This window comes from Myzus persicae, unplaced genomic scaffold, assembly GCF_001856785.1.
Source record: "Myzus persicae strain clone G006 unplaced genomic scaffold, MPER_G0061.0, whole genome shotgun sequence".
NCBI classification, from domain to species: Eukaryota; Metazoa; Arthropoda; class Insecta; order Hemiptera; family Aphididae; genus Myzus; species Myzus persicae.
The window spans coordinates 42,261-69,576 of NW_019104102.1; the positions used below are offsets into that span (position 1 = coordinate 42,261).

General features: G+C 34.1%; 1 protein-coding gene across 4 annotated transcripts in view; it reads left to right on the top strand.

The window, feature by feature from the left end:
- LOC111038771 (neural cell adhesion molecule 1-like) overlaps nucleotides 1–20,912 on the top strand; it is a 37,415-nt gene extending 16,503 nt beyond the window's left edge. For 2 of the 4 annotated variants that reach the window (XM_022321996.1, XM_022321995.1), the window contains exons 3-11: nucleotides 6,783–7,016; nucleotides 7,968–8,195; nucleotides 8,533–8,687; nucleotides 8,758–9,010; nucleotides 9,625–9,987; nucleotides 10,369–10,490; nucleotides 11,263–11,515; nucleotides 13,712–13,786; nucleotides 18,601–18,722. In XM_022321996.1, the coding sequence (XP_022177688.1) occupies nucleotides 6,783–7,016; nucleotides 7,968–8,195; nucleotides 8,533–8,687; nucleotides 8,758–9,010; nucleotides 9,625–9,987; nucleotides 10,369–10,490; nucleotides 11,263–11,515; nucleotides 13,712–13,786; nucleotides 18,601–18,722 (1,805 nt within the window). Of the gene's footprint in view, nucleotides 1–6,782; nucleotides 7,017–7,967; nucleotides 8,196–8,532; nucleotides 8,688–8,757; nucleotides 9,011–9,624; nucleotides 9,988–10,368; nucleotides 10,491–11,262; nucleotides 11,516–13,711; nucleotides 13,787–18,600 lie in introns of all 4 variants that reach the window. The other 2 variants (XM_022321998.1, XM_022321999.1) reach the window with 2 other exon arrangements.
- Nucleotides 20,913–27,316: the final 6,404 nt, after the last annotated feature.

The window sequence follows — 27,316 nt, forward strand, 5'->3', positions numbered from 1 at the left end:
TCCCCTCCTTATATAAAAATAAGACTAATGTAATATGGTGTTTGATTTTTATACTGCCATATAATGTACAATAACTGTTCCCTGTGTAAATTCACTAAAATGCACAGGGAAAAGAAATATTTTCATACTCAACACTCAGCAACATCATTTCCACAACTCGGTTCTAATTTAACGCCAAACAATGTTATTACCATAAATGAATAGGAGCATTTTTTTTATTTTGTCCAAATGTTGTTATTGAAGTTTTTTGGTTTTAAAATGAGTAAATAAATATGAAAACCTTTATTAAAACAACTCAATATTTTGTCTCTTAAATGTTGACATTATTTTGCATTCAGGATGTTAACGGAAAGCTTACATTTTGTTGGTGTATCTTGTTTGTCATCAAACTAAAACACTTAATTTCTTACTAATTGCTGTTGTGTTTTTTGTTTATTCAGCTTTGTGTAAACCAGGCATAACAGACAAAGCTGACTTAAAAAAAAACCATGTAATTGAACCTTGTTGAATAAGTTTAATTTAATTTTAAAATTAATAAATTAATTTAAATATAATTTTTTTTTAATTTTAATATGTTTAAATTTAAATTTAATCTTGAAAACTGTTTGATTATAAATTTGACTACATCGGACTCTATTTAGCACGCGATCGTGTTGTATTCCTTTGTTTTTTGTCAATTATTCGCAATCGTGTTTCCAAAAAGGTAAATCGTACGCAATCGGGATCTACCGTTTACTAGAAAGATAACTGTTCGCTCGTGAATTTCTCAAATAAATTAGAGTAGAACATGAAAGTCTTCGTCTTTTATACGACCGCGTCGGTTAAACGATCATTTTAAAAATACCAATCGTACCATGAATTTTAAACTGTATAAAAACATCAAACAGCAGCTGTACTTAACTAAGCTCGAGTAGTAGATTATCGGTGCGTTGTAAAAAAATAATTCTCTGTGAGCTGTACGACGCGTGTTTGTCGATCGGCTATGTATTTTATATAATACAATTAATTATTATTATTAATTTAGACCTGAGAAAAAAACACAGACCGTGTGACATAATAGGTAATTAATAACGAATCATTAAATAGTTGTCGGCCCATATCACCGTCGCGTCACTGATCGATAAAACTAAGAGATTATAATACCGTAGCAGTGACAGTTTATGTATTACACTAATGTAATGTATCGTGGTCGTTATTAATTATTATAAAATATTGTGAACATTTTTTATTAATTATATAATATACTCTGCCATGGCCACACCCGCGCCACAACCAAATATTATTGTCAACGCGCTCTCGAGTCTCGACAACAACAGCGTTGGCTTTAAATTATTACAATAACAATAAACAACGTTGATCGATCGGTTTTCTGTACCTATTTTGTTCTTCACAGTCGAAACTCGAACAAACACACACTCCACACACGCGATGTAATTATTTTGCAAAACCTTGTCTTGTCACACGTTATTTATAATTATTGAGCAACTCATCAACGCCTCAACCGCTGCAGTCGCCGCCGTCGTCGTCGTCGTCGTCGTCGTAATTATTTTATCACCATCATCCTCTTTTGTGCGTAATATAATGATGGTGTGTAAATAATGTGCGACTATAGCGACTGCGACATTCCAACACTTGAATACACGCGTCGTCTCTGAGTCGTGTTGGCGCGTCCGTCGAAGCGATGGGTCGTAAATAAAAAATAAGTATTTTATTATACCGTTTTCCCGGACAAGGATATCGCAAAGGTTTCCCCCCACACACACCCCCTGTCACACGTTGTTATCATCGAACGGTGCACTAGAAAACGTCAGTTGGCGTTCGTTCACGCACTCGTTCGGCATAATTATCATCGTCATCGTCATCGCCAATCGTTATCATCAATCATCATTATCCCGACGGTCGTATTGCCCGGTCGTTACGCCTCGACCGCGACAACGACACCTCCTCTTCAGCGCTCGAGATGAGATTTAATCGTCGTCGTCGACGCCCCGCGTGTATTATATTACGGTGTCACGTCAGTCCGATATTTCTCAGACGTTATTATTTACAATAATAATAATCGAAATAATAATACATTTAACTGCGCTGGCGCTCGCACCCTGGCTCGCTCAGAGTATTATTATTATCGTCGTTGGTCGTGTCACGTGCTGTTCGGCGCGCGTACATGTAAATATAGCCCTCGCACTTGGCTGGTAATAATAATCGTATTATATATTTTTTCGAACGTTGTTTTTCATAACGTTTTTATCGCCTCTGCTTGGGAAATAAGTAAAACAAAAGCACTTCTCCGGCTTTGGCCGCAAACCCGTTACTATTGCCACGATAACGATTTATGTATATTTTCAATGCATATTTAATAACAAACGCAATGCAATATTGTGTGCACACATTTCCTATATGGACGGCGTGTATCGTGCCATGCACTATAATACGTATCTAAATATACGTGTATTTAATAATATGCGTGTGCGCTGTTCGAATTCGATCGCGGTGATGAGACACGCGCGCGCGCTGCAGAGGTCGCGCTAGATCTCTCTCGCGCCCGCGGTGATGATGTCACCTCTTCTGGTTCCCCGCCGACGCCTCTACGCCCGCACTCGGGACGGGAAAAAAAAATTACTTAAATAGCGCGTCGTCGTCGTCCTCCTCCTCCTCCACCTCGTCCGCTGCGTCGCCGCAACTCGCTACAACTAGTAACTACAACAGCTTACAGCGTCAGCGACGGAGTATCGTCGGACGTACATGTACGCCGTTTAGTCATCTGCCGAACAACCACTGCCACCACCCCCCTTAGCCCCTCCGATCCGGCATTCCAGAACCGTTTCATCATCGCCACCAGCATGATATCGTCGTCGAATCCCCGCGCTCCGCCCCCGTCAGCCGCCGTCATAATAATATATTTGTTCCATAAATTTCGTCGTCCGCACATGTTCGTCGTCTATACACACTCTACACACACGATAATATATTATTTTACTTGTGCTGCCTCTGTAAACACAATATTATACGACCATGGTAATTAACAGTGTGCTCTTATTATATACCCGCCGCCGTCGCCGCATGACGTGTGGTCCGTTTTCACATCCGCCGAGTCATCGTTACATCGTTATTACTGCAACCGATCGTTCCCATCGTCGTCATCGACACATATGCGCACGAGACGCTGTGTTCGTGGTGTCCGACGGGGCCGACGCGATTCCGTCTCTCTTCCGACGCGCGTCTCATTATTACCGCACTTACCAGTCGAATATCGACGCGGTTTCGTGTGGTTACAGAACGGTCGCGGGTCCTTATTACTATTATATTTTGTTAATCGTCTTCCGTTGTGGTTTCGTTCGGCCACCGCCACCTGGACGCCGCCGACGCCCAACTACCCCCCCCCCCCTGAACCACACCCCGCCAACAAACACCGACATCTCTTTGGTTCGGCCGCCGCGTCAATATTCAAATAATAATAATAATAATAATAATAATTGTATTGTGCGATCGACCGCGATATGCGTGCATGCGGGTCTCCTCTCCTCACCCGACCACCCGCGATCGCCTCGCTGGCGTATTTTTTTCCATTCCAACAATATTCGTATCGAATAATAATCGTGTTCGTGTACAACCGCATTGTGTGCGTATAAAAATGTATATGATATCATACGAAATTATATTTATACAAACGTGCTCGACGCGCCGTATAAAAAACCGTCGTAGTCGCCGTCACGTGTATAATATGTATAACATCGGACGCCGGCCAGAACCGTTCGCTCGTCACGGAGGAAAAAAAAAATTATACACTCGAAATTCCGGATGTCGCGAAAACAAAAAACCCATCCACGTGTGGTGCTGGGCGGCGGTGGTTGCGTCGTTATGCGTATGGTATTGCGAGTGTCCCCCGCCCTCCCTCCCCCGCGGACTACGAACGTAAACTATATTATGGCACGAAACATATATTATATTATATTATTTGATGTGTACAAAAAAAAAACAAACAGTCTACACGACGTGAACGCCACGGAATTTCGGTTTTTTCCCCTCCCCCCACCAACAGCGGCGGCGTCGTCGTCGTCGTCCCAGGTCGTCGAACCCCGACGTCGCGGACGGCGGCGGAGTAGGCGCGAATAGGCCGGCCGCGTGCCTACTCGGACGGCATTTGCGCTGCCGTTGACATTTCGTCACGACTGCAATACGTCTTTGGAAACAGGCCGGTCGAAAAGGTTATTGGGTCGGCCGCGGCCACGCCTCCGGTATGTGCACGGTCGAGGTATGCGCCCGCGGCCGACGTTCAATTACTTATCACCGTGGACAACCCCTTCCCCTCGCCTCAGAGTTACGCGACTTGGCGGAACACAACGACAAAGTGCGGGTTGTTTGTAAATCGGCGGCGCGAGGCAGTGACTACGCCCTTAACGAGTCAACGTGTGCTTTTCGTCCGCGTTTTCTATTATATAAAACGGATATCACAATACAACGGTGTCTATATACCATTATGTGTTTAGTATTGTGTACGAGCCGCCGTCGCCGAGTTAATTAAATTATAAGCCGAATGCGGCTATGTGGCTGTGTCGGTGCGGCGGGCGGGCTACGCCCTCGTCGGCGGTGGCCGTGTCGGCGAGGGTTGTGACGGCCGGCGCGGGGGAAGGGGTAGAGCGGCGTGCGTGTACGACGTTTGCGGTCGGTCACTCCGGCGGTGGTCGCGTCGATCGTGTGTCACTGTCGCGGCCGATGGATCGGCAGACCGTGCGCAAGACGATATTATTATTGTTACGAAAACCGGCCAGGCGACCGCGGACTGGGCGCTGTTTGCTCATCGGAGACGCGCGCGTGCCACTGAGGCGAGATGTACCGACATGGTGAAACCCGAACTCGGACCGGCGGACAAAGTTTCGGGTTCGATTGAAGTCGTTGAAGTCGCCGCACAACTATGACACCATAATAATATCGTCCGTCTGTTGCTGGCGGATTTCGTAAGGCTCGCACGTAGCAATTTAAACACGGCAATAATACAATGTATGCCGCGTGTAAATGGCAATTATTACGCGATTACGGTCATTACGCACGTCTCGTTTGATATTCAAACGATGGCGCTCGGCGAGGGATCTACGCGGCGCGCAACACGCTCCTCCACTCGAGTCGCTCGGTGATAATCATAAATTATAATGTTATGATTATATTATTATTATTATTATTGTTATTATCATAACGGCGGCGGCGACGACGACGACTGTGGCGGAGGCGGGTCGCGTTTGTATCCACACCGCCGCCGACGCCGCCAACGCCGCCGCCGTTATTTAAGTATCATCATTATTATTGTCGACGGCAATCCGCCGCCAATGAAACACAACAATAATGCCCCCTCCGTCACACCGCCACTACCGACGTGTCGAGTGTATAACAATCGGACTTGAAGAGACGCGAAAACAATAACAATAATAGTAATAATGTAATGCTGCCCGACAATAATTATAATGCCTAATGGTATTTCGGTATTGTGTACCGCCGCGGACGTTTCTTCGCGTCAAGGAATGCCGTCGGCAGCGACGACCGCCTCGAGGAGAAACCACCGCCGTCGCAGTCGCGATCGCGTTTTCTCGCCGTCGCCTCGACGGTATTTGTTATCGCGTCGGCTCAGCAGTTGGCGGTTTTATTATTCGCGTCGCCGGACGAGGATCCGGAAGAGCGTCTCGTGTACGTGCGATGTGCGTAATAGTTCGTATAAGGAACCGCCGTCGCACGACCACGATTCACGCGATGCCGTGCAATGTTCGCGGCGGCACGGAACGCGACGCGGTGTGCTTTTTTAAAAGTTTTTACTTAAACAGTTATTCTCTTATAAATAAGTACCTGATAATTCGGACTGGGGACTCGTCGGTTAGCACATTGAAATATTATAATAAAATAATATTTTTATAGTTTGTAAATATCTTAGTAAGGTGCTTATGTAGTTTTTGCTGCAGTTTGATCATCGTCACAAAATTCTCTCGGCTCCCTCGGATTCCACCGAGTTGTTAATATTTGTTGAAAATACAAAGCTACAAATCGATATCGATAGACAATAGGTGATAGGTATCCATATGGAAATTTACAAGGGTTGAACGTTATGAATGAAAGACATTTTAAGATATATATTCCGAAATGTACGTAGAGAAAATAGTGTAGCTAAATGTATGTTGAGTAATGTTTAGTTTAAAAATAAATACAACAATAGTAAATTATTACTTTTATGTATTTTAAAAATAATTATGAAATAATGAAAACAGGTGTTTTTACAGTTAAGGCACTGTTCCAATTTTTTTTTAAGTGCTCAATCGTATAGTACTGCTTTTTCTGATTCTTCGGCCAATGTGTAAACTATAGACAGATCTGGTTTTGCCGTCTTGGCTAGAATATGGTCGTATATTGGAAACATTTCCGGGGTGGAGGAGGACATGAAAAGGGATACATTTGTATTGAAATGTGAGTTGCGTGCTTTTGGCAACAATCGTGAAATGAATTGACTTTAACACAAATTTAATCAACGTGAAATATAATTTACTAGAAATGTAACGTGATTATGTAGGCTATATATATAAGTATTTTATTGAAACAAAATTGTTAACTTTTGGGCGGTTTTTGAACACCCCAAACCTATCTTTTCCCCTAGGTAAGTTAGGATCAATAGTTAATGGCTCACGTTTACAATGTCATATCATTATATTATATAAGTATATAAAATACAACTACGTATACATATAGTATACAAGATCAATATTATCAAATATATAACTGATCGTTTTTTTTTTGGTTTTCCACAGGTGAATGTCGTACCTTACGAGAGGACAACTATCAACTACAGCGTATTCGCCGAGATGATAAAAGCCCAGATTCTTCCAAAGTTGCCGTTAGTGATGAGGATGAGGATTCGGAAGGCCAAGAAGCCGACGGCGGCGGTGCTAATACAATGCCCAGCTTACTGACATCGGGACTTGTTGTAGAAACTATCGAGGGCACAACGGTGAATCTCCCTTGCAGGGTTGCCAATGGTTCTGGTAAGTAATGCAGAATACTTATATAATATGTAGGATTTTTACTTTTCGTCGAAATTGTATTCAGTTAAGTTTAGGGTTTATGTAGTCTATTAATTATTGTATACCCAAGTAGTGTTTACGTATAAATTTTCCTTCCATTTTACTCGTTATTCATGTTAAGCATTGGTAAAAATAGGGGGTCTTAGGAGCTAAGATAAACCAACAAAACTATACTAAGTCACTCCAGCATAAGTTTTCATAAAGAACCTAATTACTAACTACTTAGTCAGTATAGTTTTTTATAATAATTTCGAAATTACAACCCAATAATATTTATTTAATTATATATTGAAAAAACAAATTGAAAAAATTTAAAATGTTCTTTTTGTAGACCAGTATTTCTGATAGATTATAAAAACGTTAGAGTCGTTATTTTCAGTAGAAAATGTGGTAAAGATCGTCACCTACTCTGATTGCTTATAGATATAATGTGATGTATAAAATAGATATCGTATATGTAAATGATGTATCTTATGTACGTTTTAATTTGTATTAGCAAGTTAAAAACTGTGTTAAGTGTGTGTGTGTGTGGGGGGGGGGGAGGGTGATCAACTTATGTTTTTTAAAGTCTATAAAATAAGGAGCTTACATTTCTATAAGTCCCACTAAAATTTAGGCTACTTTCGCCGTTGATGATTATTAAAGTCTTTAAGTTTTAACTTCGAAATAACAAATAATATTAATAACATTTGTGTGGTTTAAATACTGCACTTATTTAATATATACGTATGCATTATGTAAACATGTTTTATTATGTTTATAATTTGATGTTAAATGGACTACCTTCCTAAACCAATTCGATTTATGCCTATATATAGTATATGTACAACCTATTCTAATACTTTTTTCAAAAAAATAATTTAATATAGGTATTGAAATAATTGACTTCGTTCTAAATGTGTTACATTATAGATGACTATGCGGTAATTTGGATCAACGGCACCAAGAGTATAATGACCGACTATTATCCGATGACTACAGACCCGAGGGTCAAACCTGGAACGCAATTGGAGACAGCTGTAGGAATTCAGGAATACACACTCATCATTGAGCAAGTAACTCGGCAGGATTCTGGATCCTACACGTGCAGGATAACAACAACACCCCCCATTGAGATTACCCATACCCTTCGTGTCACACGTCAGTACTTATCTGTATATTTTATTACCCTCTCCGTATTGTCGCCGAGCGCCGGTCTGGCGTCGTCTGCGGCGTAGATAAGATTTTTGTTTGGTTTTTCATTTCGGGGTGAATGAGAATTAATGTGCAAAGTGTGTTGTCGTCGGGACGTTGCGTAAGTTATCACCTCTTAAATTGCAAGTGATTTTTCTTTGGTTCAGCGGGGGGCTGGCTGAAATAACCTTACCCATTTACAACACAAATTTATAACCGGCGCTCGTAGTGACCAATATGTTTATACTTACATTTATTATTTTGTGACTGTGTTTTAATGCATTACGTGGAATTCTTTATGTAGACCCTGCGAAAGTATTGACAGTGCAAGCAATGGGACCCTCGGGGTTGATGCCTAACGTAGGCTCGAAAAAAATGACAGTAAAACAAGGTGAACTAGTGCAACTGGTATGCAGCGTGGCAGGGTACCCGGAACCTACAGTTCAATGGACCAGAAGGGTAATGATTCGCGCTCGTTAACAAATTTACTGTTTTTTAATACGTCCGTGATGTAATTTGTCATATATAGACTAAATACCACCAGCAACCGCTTCAATCGACCACGTCGTCTCCAGACCATGATCAAAAGGTCCCGGATTCTGCATCACCAACTCCCTCGACGGTGGTTGTATCTAACACGAATGAGGTCCGTATCGAATCCGTTGTCGCGTATCGCGATGCCGGTTACTATGAGTGCTCAGCGCACAACAGCATCACCACGGGATCCTCGGGAGGGCCCAACGCGGCAAACGCACATTTAGGAATAGATCTGGAAGTTGAGTGTAAGTAGTAATTTAAATAATTTTTTGAAATACTTACAAAATTAAATTTTAACTAATATTCATTATATTACAATAATGTAATTTATATTTTACATTTTACATTAATCATTATTATTATTATTATTATTATTTAAACCATTGCTTCACATAATAGTATAATACCGTTTTTATTTTGTTCTAAAATATTTCCCCGTAATTTATACCAACAATACAATTATTAATTAATAATTTTATGGCGAACTTAATTTTAAATAACACAATCGTTGTGTGCTCAATTGACAATTGTCATTGGAATTTACGATTCACGAAATTATCATCATACAAATTAATCGAAATAAATCACTCGAAAATATAAATTAAAGCATTCAATACCAATAAAAACACATTTTAAATATTTGACTACAAAATTATTTTAAACCGTATCTGACCACACCAATAAACAAATTCATTTTAAATATTTAACTCTATATAAAAGCATTTAATAAAATACCTGATATACCTACCAATAAAAGTATCTGAATACTTTACAACAATATTGTATAGTATAATAACGATATTGTACAATTTTATGGTCTTCGTTCGTTTTGTTTAACCCTTTGTGTTATTTGCTGCAGTCTTACCAGAAATTGTTGTGCCGCGACTCGTCGTTAACACCGGAGAAACGTACGATGCTCAGATGACATGTATCGTGCAAGCATTTCCCAAGGTGAAAGTCACCTGGGAAAAGGAAATTCTGACCCCGAACGGGCCGCCATCGTCGACACCTGTGGCCGCAGATAGCCCCCACAGCCGGTACGAAACGACCAGGCTACCAGCCTCCCACAACACGATCTCAGGGAACGCAACCACGATACCGGCAGGACCCACTTTCTTGCTCAAAGTGAAAAAGGTGGATGGGCCACAGGATTTTGGTCGATACAGGTGTCGGGCGGAGAACCGTGTGGGCATCTCTTATTCGGATTACATAACGTTGACCGGTAAGGATATACATAATATTTGCATTCTATAATTATACCTCACACATCCATTGTATATTAGATACCACCGTTTTGTAGTACCACCATAGATAATAAAAACATGGATAAAACATAACGTCTTATAAGCGGTGAGCAATGATTACAATTGAGGCCAAATAAGTTATTGCTATATCGAGTATCCACCATCAATATAATATAATATATAATCGTATATTGTACCAAAATTTAAACAAACGGTCTCGATTTGTTATCACTTCACGACCTCAAAAATATAGTGATCCTCAATCTGTGAGGTATCATCCATGTTATTATTACATATGGCCTATAGGTATAACGACTTCACTTAATTGACGAATCGCGAATTGTTTCTTTCTGTTACAGGTTCGCCTGCCCAGCCACAACCGTCGTACGTGCATGTCAATGGCAAGGCACCCGAACTGGCATGGACTGTGGACAGTTTGTCGCCTCTGATGGGGTACCAGTTGCAGTACAGGCGGCAACAGGTATAATATGCTAATAATATAATATGTCATTTTAAATAGGCATTAAACTTGTAGTCATCGTCAATGGCGCCAAAACAAAATTGTATTGCATAGAGTGACACATTATGACATTTACCGCACCAACCACCAAGGCCTATATGTATAAATATTAAATATACACAGCCATGTCTATTATATACATCGATCACTACATCGCTCGAGTTATGCTTTGACTCCATTGCAACTAAATAGGTCATCTCATTTGCAAGGTATCAATGCCATGAACCTTCCCAGGTGCCAAATGATAACCACACTTTTTACTGTAAATTGTTAAACATACCTATGTTTTTTTTGTTGAAAATATTGATGCATCTAAAATTCTAAATTGAAATTCGAAAGAGAAGTAACTGAATGATTAAACTTAACGTAGGCATACTTTTAAGATAATAATAGTTTCACAAAAAATATAAAATAAATGTATTATATACGAGAGCTCAGACAATTTTAATAAATTAATGTTAATTGCTATAATCAGTATAATCTTCAAATGGCCATATAGCCCCCATATACTCTTAACCTTATTATCATGCACTATTAATCTATTACACTTAGTAGGTGCTTAATAAATGTATTATAGAACAGAAATATAGTGTCCCCAAATATATTTTAATTGTGTAAAAAAAAAAAACGACGACTTAAACCATAAATTATAATACTGCCAACGGCCATCGTCGCCTGTTTACCTCTATGTATATCAGTGTTATAACACGCCTATATTGTACGCATTTCACAGGACTCGCCGGCTTCTTGGACTGACGTCAAGCCACAGCCACAGGTGGTCGAGTCGTCTACTGGTGGCAACGCGGGAGACGAGCGCCGGTACTCCGTGTCCTACGTGTTCGGCGACAACGGTCAGGCACAACAGCCGGCCGGAGAGCCCGCGACCGTACCGATCACCTTACAACACGGCACCACGTACGTGGCCCGCCTCAAGGCTCACAACGTTCACGGCTGGTCAGACTGGTCGACGGAAGTCGTGTTTTCTGGTACGTATACGAAACGATGGTAATAATAAAATTAGGACTAGGATTTTTATGCAATGTTATTTTTTCTTGTGTTTTTATAACACATATTCGTAAATGAAAAATGTGTTAGTTAATAGGTACCTACAGATAATTTAAATCTTAAATTGTTTGACCAATTTTACTATTTAGGTAATTTTTGATGTTTTTTTACGGAATTTTCACTACATTTTACTTAAATTCTATATACAAATATAAAAATTATATCGGTACTTATAGTTACGAATTGGTCGACAGCCAGATAGTGACGAAGGTGAATTATCCATACAATAATATTAATATTTAATACATTCTTCGACCACCGTTTTCATGTTATCAAAAAACGAATAATTAAAGAGGTGATATTAATTTGTCTTCACTATCTTTATTATACCATAGATCAGCTGCTCGTACATATATATGTCCAGACATGCAACTCCGTTTGCAATTGTATCACAGGATCGAAATATTAATATTTTAAATACATTTTTAATGTATTTTTTTCGATTTCTTAGTTCATTAAAATCCCATTCCTAATGATAATAATGTGACACCGGGTTGGATGAAACGACATAATGACGATATCAAGCACGTACAATATTTATTATGTATATATTTTGTGATTCGTGCTTGAGCTCGTTTGTCGGTGTACTAAAAAAGCGTTAAAAGGGTAGAAAAAAATATACAAAGTGCCACATTTACTCCCGACGCAGGATTAGAAAAATCGAAAAACTGGATTTTCCAAAATATTTTCTGATCGCCCTGATATAACTCACTCATAATCACAGCTTTCGTTTTTTATTTTTGCACACAGTACCTATAGTCTTACACCGTCCATATTGAATGCGTTGGTCGTAAAGCACTTCAATTTTCTGTGTTATTATTATGTGCCTTGAATTATTATTATTATTATTCGGATGCATGACAAAATATTCCAATCTACAATATTCCATAGCTTTAAGAATTCTACCAGATCATTATTAGTTTTAGAGTTTAAAGTCATCGATAACTTTTACTATTCCGTCGTTAAATTGGTACATTGAATCAAAAAAAAGGTACTCGCCTTTTAAAATTTGAATGTTTTTTCATATGAATTTCATGAATAAATTGATAGGAAAGTTATTAGAAAACATCGAAGAGCCAGTATGACATATAATAATATTGTATAACCGGTCATTTTGGTACTTCTCAAAGACATATCCAGTATAACTTATAGTTGAAAATAAGTTATTTTCAATAAGTTTGAATAAACTGAATAATAATAGTTATACATAACATAAGTTGTACAAATAAATATTAATAATCCTTTTTTTATATTCATATTATGTTTTGGGACGTTTTTAATAATATTATTCCGATTGGGAATACTGAGATATTTTTCGTAGACTCCTTGTATTCTTATGCGCTGCACCACCACATACACACGCTTTGCATTTATTTTTACTTTTTGATGTCATAGACTAAGAAATGTACCCTAGGTAAAATCAATTAAAATTCAACAAACATTTGCCAAATGCCAAAGACCTACTTACTAAACACAACTTCTAAAATCTGAAAGGAATATTAATGGAAAATTAAAATCACGAACGAAAAAGTCTATCGTCCTGAAATGTATTAGAATAGATAACGCGATGCCGATACGACAACAGTGCAAACACGCTATGTGGCGTCGAATAAAACTTAAATGTTAACATATATTTCTATCGAGTCATCACGCATTTAAACTTAATATAAGACAAAAATAATTCCCCGGTCGTAAAACTATACTTGAGCAACTCACCGAATTATCGGTGCCAAAATACATGTCATTTAATTTCAGAGTTATTTTCGAAAACGTTTGTTATTTTTTATTGCTAGGTATCCAAGTATTGACAATATTTATTTTTAGACTTAAGAATTTTGATTTGAATTTGGAATAAAAAAAATAAAATTTATTATAATATTCAAATATTGAAAGAATTCATACATGCAAACATCATAATAAATACATATTTTATGCACCAACCAATACCATCGGTCTATTTGTACCATTTAGTCAATTGTACTTAAAATTGGTTTATTTTAAAATGCCATGACATCCGAACTCTATTACTCTTATTAATATAATTTCACTATTTAACAAAACTGCACGGATTTGGTTCACGCGTTCTTACGCTCACTTGTACGACACCTTGTTTCTAGGTGGAATGGACGATGACCAAGAGGCCAACGAGATTACTCAGTATGACGGACATCAACATAACGACCATGTTTTGAGTAAGTATAAAACTGGTGCACACGCTAGTGCCTAGTGCCAACCGTATCACCACTATACTCTGTAACATTTTAAATGGCTATGATATTGCTTCAATTAGCATTATTAGTTTATCTGCATGCTAGTGCTAGAGCACATTACCCTGCAGCGCACTTATTGGTCTTGAGGGAATTGGTACTCTCCTTATATTTTTAACTGTACATAAGCCAATTTTGTTTCGATCGTTCCCCTTTATGATAGGACTTTTGAAAGCCAGTTTGAACGCGCAATTTTCAATACCACCAAAACCGTATACATTTCGCACCTGTATTTTAAAACGTATGTGAATTACATGATTTTAAATGAAAAGAATAATCGCCATAGTCTATACCTATAACGTTTACTTCGTATTTATTTGGCATTTGCTACTGTAGTTGTTTGAGTCGGTGCCACTACCTGGCGTACACGAAAAATGTTGCGTGATTACCTCACCGCTACACTCAAGTTGGCGGATAGGGTAATATTGTATAGACCGTTTGTTGATACAATTTTCATACCGTAGGTATATATTTCTATCCTTTACCATAATGTAGATCACGTGACACGTATAAACGGCCATTTGCGTATGTGCAAATGCGTCATATTAGTTCCGGTAAAGACGTTTTAATATCTCGTGCAAGCATCAATATTGATTACCACCCACCGTCTATTTAAGATAAACCCCTCCAAGGCTCCATCCCTTATGAATTTGTAATATCTTAGTCATTTTTTAAATTCATACTAACTATTATATACATTATTTTTAGACTCATTCATTATTGATACATTTAATAATTATCTACCAAACCATTTGCATACGACCGTTCCACCTAACCTTCGTTATAGAAGGTTCAAATTATCTCTGACCAAAACGCAACATAGCACATCTACATCACCAAATCCAATCTTGCGTTGATAGCTCTAATATTAGCGTGAGTCTACCTATTATCAAACTTAAAGTTCTGAACATTATATTATATATGTTTGAAAGTTTTATTTTTTACCATAGTTCAATTTGTATGCAAATAATGAGTAAATAAAATATTAAAATGTAAAAATTGAACTATCGTAAATATATCGATGTGCAAATGCATTTAATGCTCTTATCTTAGAGCTTGATAATAGATTGATTCACTCTGATATTAAAACAACAACACAAAATTGGTTCTGTTGAAAGCACATTATTGCGATGTTGCGCTTGGATCAGAGAGAAAACACATATTGCGCTATAATAGATATTTCGGTGCCGCTGCAGTCGTCAATAATAAATTCACATAATATTATAATAACAAAATCTGAAATCTTAAAAAGCGTATCGCCCTAAGGGATTATATATAGGCAATTTTGTGTTGTTTTTGTGTAGTACCTAGTACCCTCTATAATATGTACTATATAATATGTGTTAGCATGAAAAAATTCATTAAATTGATTAGTTTTTAATATAATGAATAAAATAAATATGATAATGTATTATGGTTTATAAGTGGTAATACATATGAGATATGGTTCCTAGAAATAAACGCACAATATGATATTATATTGGCGAAACACCTAGACAATAAGATTAAATTCTATAAACTATAATAATATATTTAATTATAAATAAGTGTTATCAATTTTGTTTGCATAAGGAGCTTATAGGTGGCTCCAAATGTAGTCATATTGTAGGTATCAACAATTTGAAAATACTGGGCCTAACCATGACGATGACTTCTGTGTAACTGATTACTCGTGTTTAAAGTTCAAAATATTTATATCCGGTATGAGTTCATACGTCATAAAATAAACATTTCGACAGGCTTACGAGGCCTGCAATTACAAAGTCCAAAAAATACTTGATTCCAGAACCATTATTTAGTATTTTATGTTTCTCATTGCTCTTATCCATGTCAATATAAGTTTCCCCTAATTAATATTTTTAAAATTACTATCGAGTAGGTATTTATAGGAGAGACCATTCATTTTCATTTTAAATACATATTGTTTCTCTTAACTTTAAATTATAAAAAAATTAAAATTGATGTTTTCAAATAACAACATTAGGTATTTGTTTATTAAACCTTCCCCGAGCGATTTATTAAAAGTTTTTCGATTAAGTAATATGGTTTTAATGGCTAGGTATCCTTTTTAGTTTATCACGGAACTGACGGGAGTCAAATTTTTATGAAATTTGTTTGAAAAATGTATTTAAATAAATACTTATGTACTTAATGGTTTTAAGTTTCAACTGTAAGAATTCAGTATAAACGTTTTGGTTGAAACATGTTTTAAACTAAAAATTAAAATAAATATGATTAAAATTGATAAATTTGTCTACGTGCTGTCTAGTGTTGTCTGTCTGCCGTTTTTGCACATTCCGAGTGACATGCCGACAGTATAGCTGTACAAAAGTTTATCTTGACGCCTGTTGATAAGAAAACAAAATTATATACTTACTCACACGATAAGCATAATACACGATTTTTTTTCAGTGTGGTTCTCAGGCTTAATTGATAACATTATGCGATATAAAACGCAATTAGTAATATTATTAGTTATTACAATAATCTGCAACCAGCGGTGGCACAGCAATTAATGCCCTTGCAGGGGACATTTCCTCCTATGACCGTCATTGTTTTGTACTAATCACTTATCCGGGTTCCCGTTAAGTAATTATTTTAGTTTCCCGAGTTATTGATTAGGTTTTAGTACCACATTGCCATTTTCAAGTTTTATGACTTATCATCACACACCAATTCTTCACATCTAGTTGACATATGAGTATGGTATGATAAATTTAACGCAAACAAAAGAGTCGTTAAAAACGACATGTTTAATAATATTTAATCTACTTTTTTTACGAAGCGTCAAATAAATACGTATTGTACAATACAATTAAAGTAATTTTACTGTGATAGTAAAGTTTTTTTAGGGTTATATATTTTTCATTTACTCATGAACATACATTTCTGTGTGAAAATAAAACAAAAATATGTTTAAATAAATAATTAATAACAGAATTGTTACCACAAAAAGTTTATATGATGATTCATTAAATTACAAACATTTTATGGTAGATATTTTTGTCTTTTATTTCTATGCAATTGAATTTCCGGAGTTTTACTTTTTAGTTTTTTACTTTGAATTATTGCATCTTATTACCTTTAAAGTACTTTTAAACTTGTCAAAAAGTGAGTTAGCTTAAATATAAGTTAGGGTTTTTGGATACCTAAATTAGTATATTTGATATCTATATACGTATATTTTCCGAACATTTAATAGAACAATTCTCTTAAAGTTAAAAGTTTTGATGTCGCCTTAAGTTATAGAATATTGACCTCAAATATAATGGATTTTCTTTATGAGCAGTTGCCAAGTATTTTCTAAACGGTTGATTTTTTATATAGTGCAGCACGATTGTTTATTGTTTTTTTTATTAAAATGTCCAGCCACACAGTTATTATTATTTTTATTTTTAACAAAGTGATGCTTTTACGAAGCATCGTCTATACGTGTTACATTATTGATTGTATAGAACTTGTGAAAGCTAGATTGATTTATCAACTCAGGCACAGAATGGCGATGCGATGAATTTTATTCAAACCCAGATTTTGGGGCCATCAATTTTCAAAATGTGTTTTTGTGTTATATTATATATGCTGTTTATTGTTATTGATATAGGTACGTCCAACACGGAAAATGCGCATTAACTTAAATTGCATACGACACGATAGTTCGTTGGGCCGCGCGCAAAGTTCTATGAAAAATTAAAATCCATTAGGCTATAATTCTGACCGAAATATGTACGCTTGCAAAATTAAAATATAAATTATAGACAAATATAAGTATTTAATTATACTGAGATAATAATCGTTCCGTAATCTATTCATCACAAAAAAAAAAAACAGGACTATAAATTTCGTGTAAATTTATAACTGGTTTTTGTTATTATTAGATTTTTGATTATATCCGAAACATGAACTACCAGGATTATCTAGGTTTGTCGACTTAGGATGTGGAGGTGCCATAGAGGATAGCAGATGACAGGATAATACAACGCATATCATAATTTATTAGGTCGAACATACGAGTGATGACCGATACTGTATTTTAGATACACGCTATCAAGTTGTATTTAATAATAATAATTTAAACCAATTAACTACGCATTCAAACTTTCGTAATACTTTTGTTACCTATATAAAGTTCGAATTAGGGTTTGTTAGGTAAATAATTATTATTATATTAAAATGACAAACAGTGTTTGCATAGATAATTATTGTTATTTGATACGGAAAATCCATAAATTACTCTCGAAAAATGAACAAATGCAAAAAAGAATATACTATACTTATACCACAGCTAGTTAGAGTTTTTAAAAGTTGTGAGGTCATTGCAATGTTAGCCAACTTTATACTAAAACAATGGTCGTTACTTTATGTTGCAAATTGTCACTGAACGATAATATATTTTCCATAAAAAAATTACAAACCCATTATATCTATATGTTACATCCACCTTATTTAGCTGTACTTGAAACAGTATTGATACCTATAATAGCCTAACCAAGACTGAAAACGAAAAGTAACATGATATATATAGGTAATATTAATATCGATAGGTTCAACAGTTGATTAATGTAATGTATACCTAAATAGATATATACAACTTTTATTAAAACTACTTTAATCGGACCCGATTCATCGTCGTTTTCTTCGTTAAGGGATAGGTATATGCTCCTTAGTACACAATATTAGGTACTAATTAATTACTTGACCGGTAATAACACACTAATGTTTGTATTTGTTCGTCTCCACAGAAGCTTCCGTCGGAGACGCTAGCGGTGCATCAGGCCTACAGCAATACTACAGCTCCGCCTTGGTCACCTCCATCGTGTTGGCCGTCACCACACTGGCCGCCACTGCGGCTTCCACCTGTTAGACCGCCGGTCCTGCAGTCCTAGGACGCCGCCGCAACTAAACGTGTACTTCCATCGCCACAACGTCAATAACGGCTGCGAAAATTACTAAGAAAAAAAATTTATATTTATTATTATATTAAATGTACTAAACGCAACAACGACACCATATTATACGCGCACCTACCCGCTGCCGACGTGAGCCTAATTATCTCTATCTCTCTCTTTTTCCTTCTCTTCAAAAATATAGGCTGCCACCGGATAACGGGAGGGGGCGCAAGCAAATTCAAAACGATTACTTACATAAAACCAAAGACAGACACGATGCGACTATAATACTACTACTGCAGTGATTCAAATCATCATTATATTATTATTATATATTGTTGTCGTTATAATTATTATTATCGCCGCTTATTATTATTTTAAATATTATTATTATTATTATTATAATGCGATGGATGTTCGACGGTTTTACGCCTCCTCGATTTATACAATTTAATATTTATATAATTAATTTACCAATATAATATGACCGCTATACAATCATAAACATTCGTAGATTTATTATTTGTTAGGTTAAACATAATATTTGACGCGTTATTATTACGACGTCGTGCGCTTAAATCACCGCCGCTGCCGCCGTCCCGTGTACTCGTCGTACCGCCGTGGTGACCGATGCCGCCGCCGGAGCTTTTTTTTTTTATTTGATCGCCCGTTTCTAAATTATTACTTTCCTACGAGCTCGCGTTGCCCGCTCGCACTTTCAATATTATTATCATCATTATTTTTATTATTATTATTTTTTTTTTCTGTTCACACCACACATGTACAACGATATTACACTGTCGTCACACGGACGCGATAATAGGTATCGCGCACGCTTGATGCGAACGTGTCAAGACCGACCAACAGCAGGACATTTTAGAAACGTCATCATTATGCACTCGCACGACAATAATGTTAATAATAATAATAATAATACTACTAATACACCCGATATGTACCTACGTACTTTGGCTCGTATTATATTATATGGGTACGCGTGCATGTCGTTCGTAGATTTTTAACGAGCGTTTGTTTTCTCATATAATATACGTAGGTATACGATGACACGCGCGACCTGTGCACACACGCGACCCGTCGTCGGAAGAACAGTTATACCTATTTATTTATTTTTTGTTTGTATGTTTTTTACCCCTAAACAAATTGTAAACCATCGCGGGAGCTCACGAGCAGCACTACATCGTAATCGCGGCGGCAACGCGTTTTTTCATTTTTATTTTTTTATAATTATTATCTTTTTTTTTTACAACAATTGATTAGATATAGAATTATAGACTATATATATTATATTATATTATATTATCTTCCACCCTTGTGTCTGTAATGATATATTATTATACGTGTTGTACATAAAACATAAGAAGGGGACAACGCTTTTGTTATTATTATTTTTTTTTTCGTACATTATTATTATTATTAATTATTAATTATTAATTATTAATATTATTAGAATACGATTTGTAGCGCCGCCATGCGCGTCTATGATGCACCTACTTTATATAAATAAATTATACATACTTACTAATAGTGCCGAAATCGAATTTTTTACTACAATTCTTAGACTGCTACAACAATTAAAAACACTACTATTTTATACACGGACAAATGTAGAAATCGAGCTTATATAATACAATATACATTAGTTATAATATTACGAGATAATCAAAATACAATACAAACAGTTATTATTATATTTTTATAACATAATATTTATATACGTTTATGTATATTGTGTATACACTTGTGTGTATTACATTTATACATAATATATATATGTATAGGTTACATAATAACGCTAGTTTTTTTTTCGCTTTTGTGTGTATTTATTATTATTATTTTATTTTTATTTGTATAAGATTACGATGGCAACTATTCTCTTAATTAATTATATATTTTTACTATTTGACTATAAATACACATATGCATAGAATGCGTGCTTGTTATACGTGTGTACTTAAATAATTCATATGCCAGTTTCTGTGCGACCGCTCGATTTTATTATTATTATTATTAATTATTATATTATATGCTGCTATGAAATTAGTATAATTATTATTATATTACTGTTTGTAGCCCCTCTCCGTGTCTGCAGTCTACTTTTATTAGACTACACTATACATGAAATAAAATCAAATTCAAATATAATATTATTGAAAGTATATTTTATATGTGATTATGATATTCGAAATTCAAATCCCTAAATGAAATGAAACTGGAAACTCGGTATGGAAATTCGTGACATAGATGAAACAAAGTGTTGAATCATACCATATTATATGTGTACACTGTACCAATGCTGTTCCAAAGTGATGGCTATGGGAGCTACTTGCATCTGTGATCAACAGGTCTAAAGCTGATCTAAGGAAAGGCTGGTCTTTTCTGACAAGGAAACGGTCCTGCAAGCATGCACAGTGCGAGTCGTGTATGTGCTAAAGACGAAACGTTGATTTTATATTTTATACTTCATAAGTATTAGATTGGAAAATATTGCATACTGCAGTTCCATGTTAAGACATACATTTGAAATTACTCAGGTACTGCTGTTTGCTTATTTTAACAATATTGTGCATATTCAACTTAATGTTAAAGATATGGCGAAAAAAGTCATAAACTTGTAACTCGTAAGTATCATATTTATTATCAGTAAACATTTTAAGTGAACTCAAAGTATCAAACAAATCAATATAATACCAACATATCTGTACTATAACAATATTGCCTAACCCAGGTATGTAGTACAATATTAAAATATAAGACTGATGTCAATTTAGCAAGTAAAGTATTCAATTATTAAATAAAAATCCCAATATTAGACTATTATATTACTATCTGTGTTATTAAGTACACCAATTAATATCATAGTGTAAATTGTAGAGCTAATTTTCAAGTTGATACAACATATTCATTGGCGTTGGATATTTATTATTAATTCTTAATACCGTAACTAATAACTATATCAATACACTATAAACACAAGTTTTTGTTACGTTAACCATGTCTATCCTCCAGTTAAAAAAACATTCAAAGGTTAGATAGGTTAAAAGTTACGTAGGTTCGAAAGGCCTAACTCAGCCTAAGTTGAAAAATTAGGTTCAAACAAATATCAAATATATTGTGTCGACCCCACATTGGGAGGACTGAAAGCCCGAAGTCCTACAGTAGTAATATTAAATAATCTTAAAAAAAATTAGGAAATGTTTAAGGGGGTCTATTGAATTTTTGGGGGATTTGGCCCCCGTAAGCGCCTACACTATTTGCGAATATGATAAACACTACAGATTTCCAAGTGCGGTAAGCATTAGTTGCCAATTCGAGTCTGCAGGTGGCTGTTGTAGCACAAGTTTGTTATCTAATGTGGTCAGCTAGCTACTATATAGGTTGACTGCCATCGACATGCTTCACCGTAACATATAACATATTTTTTTATAGGTACTGCCACCTTGTTGGTTCTTCTCGAAGAACAGAAAAATATTTTTTCGCTTGTTCTTTCTCGTGGTCGTAATGAAGCTTTTTTGACTACAAGAGTGACATCTTCAACAAACTGCTAAAATAAACCAAATTGTATTTATGTCTACTTTTTAATCTCATTTTTATTTGATCAATAACAAAAAATGCATTCTATAAACACTCATAGAAGTGTGGACGTGTGATACACATTATATTATAACATAAATATCACCCATATGTGAAATAAAAATAAAAATATTCAACATTTAAAAATACAAATTGCTTAATGCTGGAGCAATGTCACTAGTCGGTATTATTGGTACTTGTATTTTAATTTTAATTCATTCAATCCCTAAGCGGTTTGTTTGTAATTTAAGTGAGCGTGGATGAATTTTTAATACCTATTATGTCAATTTGAAGGCATTATTGAAAAAATTAAAAGGGCTGTTTTTCTTCACAGTAGATTAGTTGAGTATTCAAAATCACTTGAAATGGGGTTGAGCTTACATCATTTCTTAATAATAAAATATATAATATCATTTTTTCTGATGAAATTTAGCTATATTTCCTATATTTATTGATTTTATCTTATACTAAAAGTTGTTATTTAGGTGCACTTATAGTATATTATAAATGTGTATTAATACACACTATTTTATATACTATATTATTATATAGTAAATCCACTTGGAAGATCATATCATGTATAGTGAGTGATGCTTTAATATGTGATCAGATGATCTTATCATTGATTGTATAATGATGCATAATCTACAGGCTCTTAAACTTATCTATCTGGAGTTTTATACGTAGAAGTACATTATTGGTATATTTATTGCCTATACATGAATAATTATGAGGTTATGGCATTTGTTTTTTTAATTAAAAATAATAAAACATTTTATGTCATACCTATATTAAATTCCAAAGTGAATGTTATTACACCTCATTACAAAACTTAAATATAATTAGTTTTTGTTTTTAATTATTTTTACCATTAACCATGGTCCATGAACACTTTTAATTACAACTTATTTTTGCAATTCATAGAAGGTACTTACTTATTGATGAATATTATTGAACTAACCAACCGATAGTGACGATTTAAACGTTCCTATTATTAAGGATGTTTTTTTTTCAATAATTTTATCTGTCTATCATTTAGAGTATCTACTATCTTTGGGACTAAACGTTGGCGTATTAATTCAGGGTGCGATTTTAACGATTTTAACGAACTTAAATACATTTATTTCTTCATTTAGTTGTATAGAATTAACAAATGTATTGGATCACAAGTATTTTAAATTGATTGTATAGATATGTGTTAAAATTGTGTTTATAATAAATTATCTATTCTTCCATAATAGAAGTATCTACTTACTAAAAAAACAACTCACACCTAGGTGGATTTAATCATGATGTGTGAAAAAAGAATAAAAACATTTAATATGATAAGTTAATGATAAAACACATAATCTTATGATATATTTACTATTCGTCGATTAGATGAGCTGCAGAATCAATTTCAAAACACGTTCAATGTTCAAATCCTTATAGAACAAACCTAATAATGATAATACCGCTTGTTTGGATATCATAATCCAATAATGGCTATCGGCACCTGTGGTAGGTACTATACTATAGTACAGTATATAGTATGCTGACGACTATAGTTTAGTATAGATTATGCTGTACCATTCGAAATTATACATTTATAAGAATATAAAAAGGTGGGCATAGAGTACCGCTTCGCTGTACATTAGGTGTTGTGTGGGTTTCTGTAGTCTGTAATAGATATATTAAATTTGAATTCAATTATATAAATTCAATACTCATTATATATTAGGTACAAATAACGATTCTGAGCGAAGATGGTCTGTTGGCCTATATTACCAAGTATATTTTATAATATTATTGCTATTAAAATAATTTGTTTTACTACCTGTCAGTAATACAGTAGGTAATATTAATTTTTTCAAAAACATTGCATTTGAAAATATTATTGTGTATATAAAATATTATAATAATTTACTTCAAATATTTCAAGTAGGAACCCATGAATAATATTTTTAAAAGACAATAAAATAACTGATATTGATACATTCTTCGTTAAAAATCTCATTTTGTCCAAATTTAAACTTAAAATATCTATATAGAAAAAAAACAATTTGTAATATATTGTTTTAGATTTTTTATTTACAATATAAACTACTTAAGAGAAAAATTGTTTTAAATCTTCAATCCTTAATTATAAAAATTTAAAATTTAAAATATTCTTAACTGCAAACAATTTTCAAATGTTTATGATTTTGATAAATGTTGTCGACATTTTTAACTTTAAATGCTTTTAAAAAAAAAACCATGCATTTATTTTGTATATTTATTCTTTAATATTTTTTAAACAGCTATTATACAAACTTATGAAGAACCAATACTTAAATGCTCAAGCTTTCGACCTAGAAAACATTTTTGTACCGCCAAAATAGTACCTAACCCATAAAAAAAACACTAAAAAAAATTTAAAATTTAAAATGGCTAAATAGTTTAAAGAAAGATAAAATATTTTGAAAAACCTATTTTGGATAGAAAACTATAAGATAAACATTTGGTCAAAATGACGTTTTTGAATCGCAGCAAAATAATAAAATCATTCGATGAGAAATCTTGAAATTATAGGTGTAATACTGTTATAAATGAGGTGCACATTTTCAAGTTTTTTAAGACTAAAATAAATTATTTATCAAAAAATGACAATAATATGCTCACAAAAACAAAAATCGGAAACATATTATGCTTATAAGCAGCTCAAAATTAATCAAAATTTTTTGAAAATTTTATCATTCATGGAAAATACCTAGTCACACAATCATTTGAAAAATTCAAATATCTGTGGTTTTTCGTTTTTGAATATTACAATACAAAATCAAAATCAATTTTGTCAAAAACTGATTTTATGTAAAAATTCTTATTTTTTCTTAATTTTGTATTGGTTTTTCCCTACGCGTTTTTGAAAATTTTTTGGATTTTTCGACCCTCCAAAGTACTAACTAAATTGGTAAAAATTATTCCTACCGGAAATTGTGCAGAAGTAGAATATCAAAGCATTATTACTGCTACAAAAATTGATAACTGGCAACAAAAAAATAAAACACTCCTCATTGTGAAATTTCTACATTCATTACTTCTTTCAGAATCTAAAATATAAATTACTTAATAATAATATGTAAAGCTTTATTATTTTGTTGACGTAACAGTTTTTATATTTTTGTTATTCAATTTTACATTTTATTATCAATTATAGGTTAATCAGTAATCACTAATCTATTTTATGTACATGCCTATTTGTGTTGTACGGCCGCGGCAACGTTGATCTTTTATTTATAATTTATTTACACATAATTAAACTGTAATATTGATAACTAGTATAACATATGTACTTATATAGTTATATATATATATATGTAACGATGATAATTTAAAAAAATTTTAACATCTTAGGTGTTTATTTTTATTTGTATTCCTTTTACTCGTATCAGGTCGTAATCGTTTACCTATATAGCTATATCTACATTATTTTAACAATTTATTTTCCAATCCATCAAAAATTTTTTGTACAATTGTGTATAAGAACATAACAAATGTTGTGCTTTCTGCTTGTTGCCTTGTTCAGAAAATTAATTAAGTACAATATTATTAAAATTACTGATTCAAGAAAAACATTTCATTTCATATGTCTACAGAATAAATAAGAATTGTGTTAAATTCAAATAAAATGTTACTAAACTTACAAATATTTTTCCATAGAAAGCACTGTTGCTTATTTAAATATTATGGCTGCTTATCGAAGTAAGATAAATTTCACAAAGTATTTGTACATTACATATATGTATAACGCCTAAGCATATACTCGGATATACTAACGAACTTTATTACTTATTAGGTACCTCCTGTACTAGGAGTATAGGAAGTTTAAATTGTGTATGTTACAATATATAGGTAGGTATATATATAATAAATATATATTATTATGTAAATGTATGTCATTTACAACTATTGTCAAGGTGTTTCATAAAAAAAGTAGACCTCCCGCCCCTCGACCGAACACCATAAAGATTTAATAAGGTCATGATTACATGGGTCGATTACCTAATACTATAAGAAAAAGGCATCTATGATAGAAGTAGGTACCGAAAGTGAATATGCGTGAGCTTGTACTCGTATTGTTCATTGGTGCTGAAATTAAAAATCTGAGCGTTTAGCTCGTTACAAATACTCATTATTAGTCATTATAGTATGTCATATGTATAAACTGTTTATTATATTACACAACAGTATACCTGCCTCCTGATGGATATACTTATTAAGTACAAGTTTCATGTATTTTATTGTAATTTTCTTTTAATCTATCTGCATTATGTTATTACAATAAATTGTTATTTTTTTGTTTTCTAGATGCTTAATGACATGTGTTACCAGTATTATATATTTAGATATTAATGAGGTGTGTCGCGTCATAAAACTCGTTTCGAACCACTGATCTTCCTCATTATATAAACGAATTAGAATACATTTAGACTTCAGAGGTACAAAACAAGCACCAAGTAGAATATGCCTTCCCATATATTTCATGTTTCAGTAAACTACCTAGGTTAGGTACCTATAAAATACAGTAATATACCCGACTAATAAAAAATATATTTTTATGTCCATTGTTCATTGCTGTGTATGTGTCGCATGCATTTCATTGTTATGGTTACCTAAATACCAATAATTTAACCAATTGTTGCTTTTACGTATAAAACAAATATAGTACATTATTTTTGGATTATATAAGTGTTACGGTATTATGTTGCTAATAAATGATGATAAATACGGTTTTATTGACATTAAACAATTTTTATCTTCTATAATATAAACTATGAAATATAGTAGGTATACATGATACATCTATATAAATACGAGTACCTTTATATTAATCAGCCAGTATTTATCACGCATTCACGCGTTGCTGGATGTTTTAATCGTTTTACTGTTAATTATCAATGTCATTGAGTATAAATTATACAAACTGTACAATGTACACTCTGTTTATTTGATCAGGAAA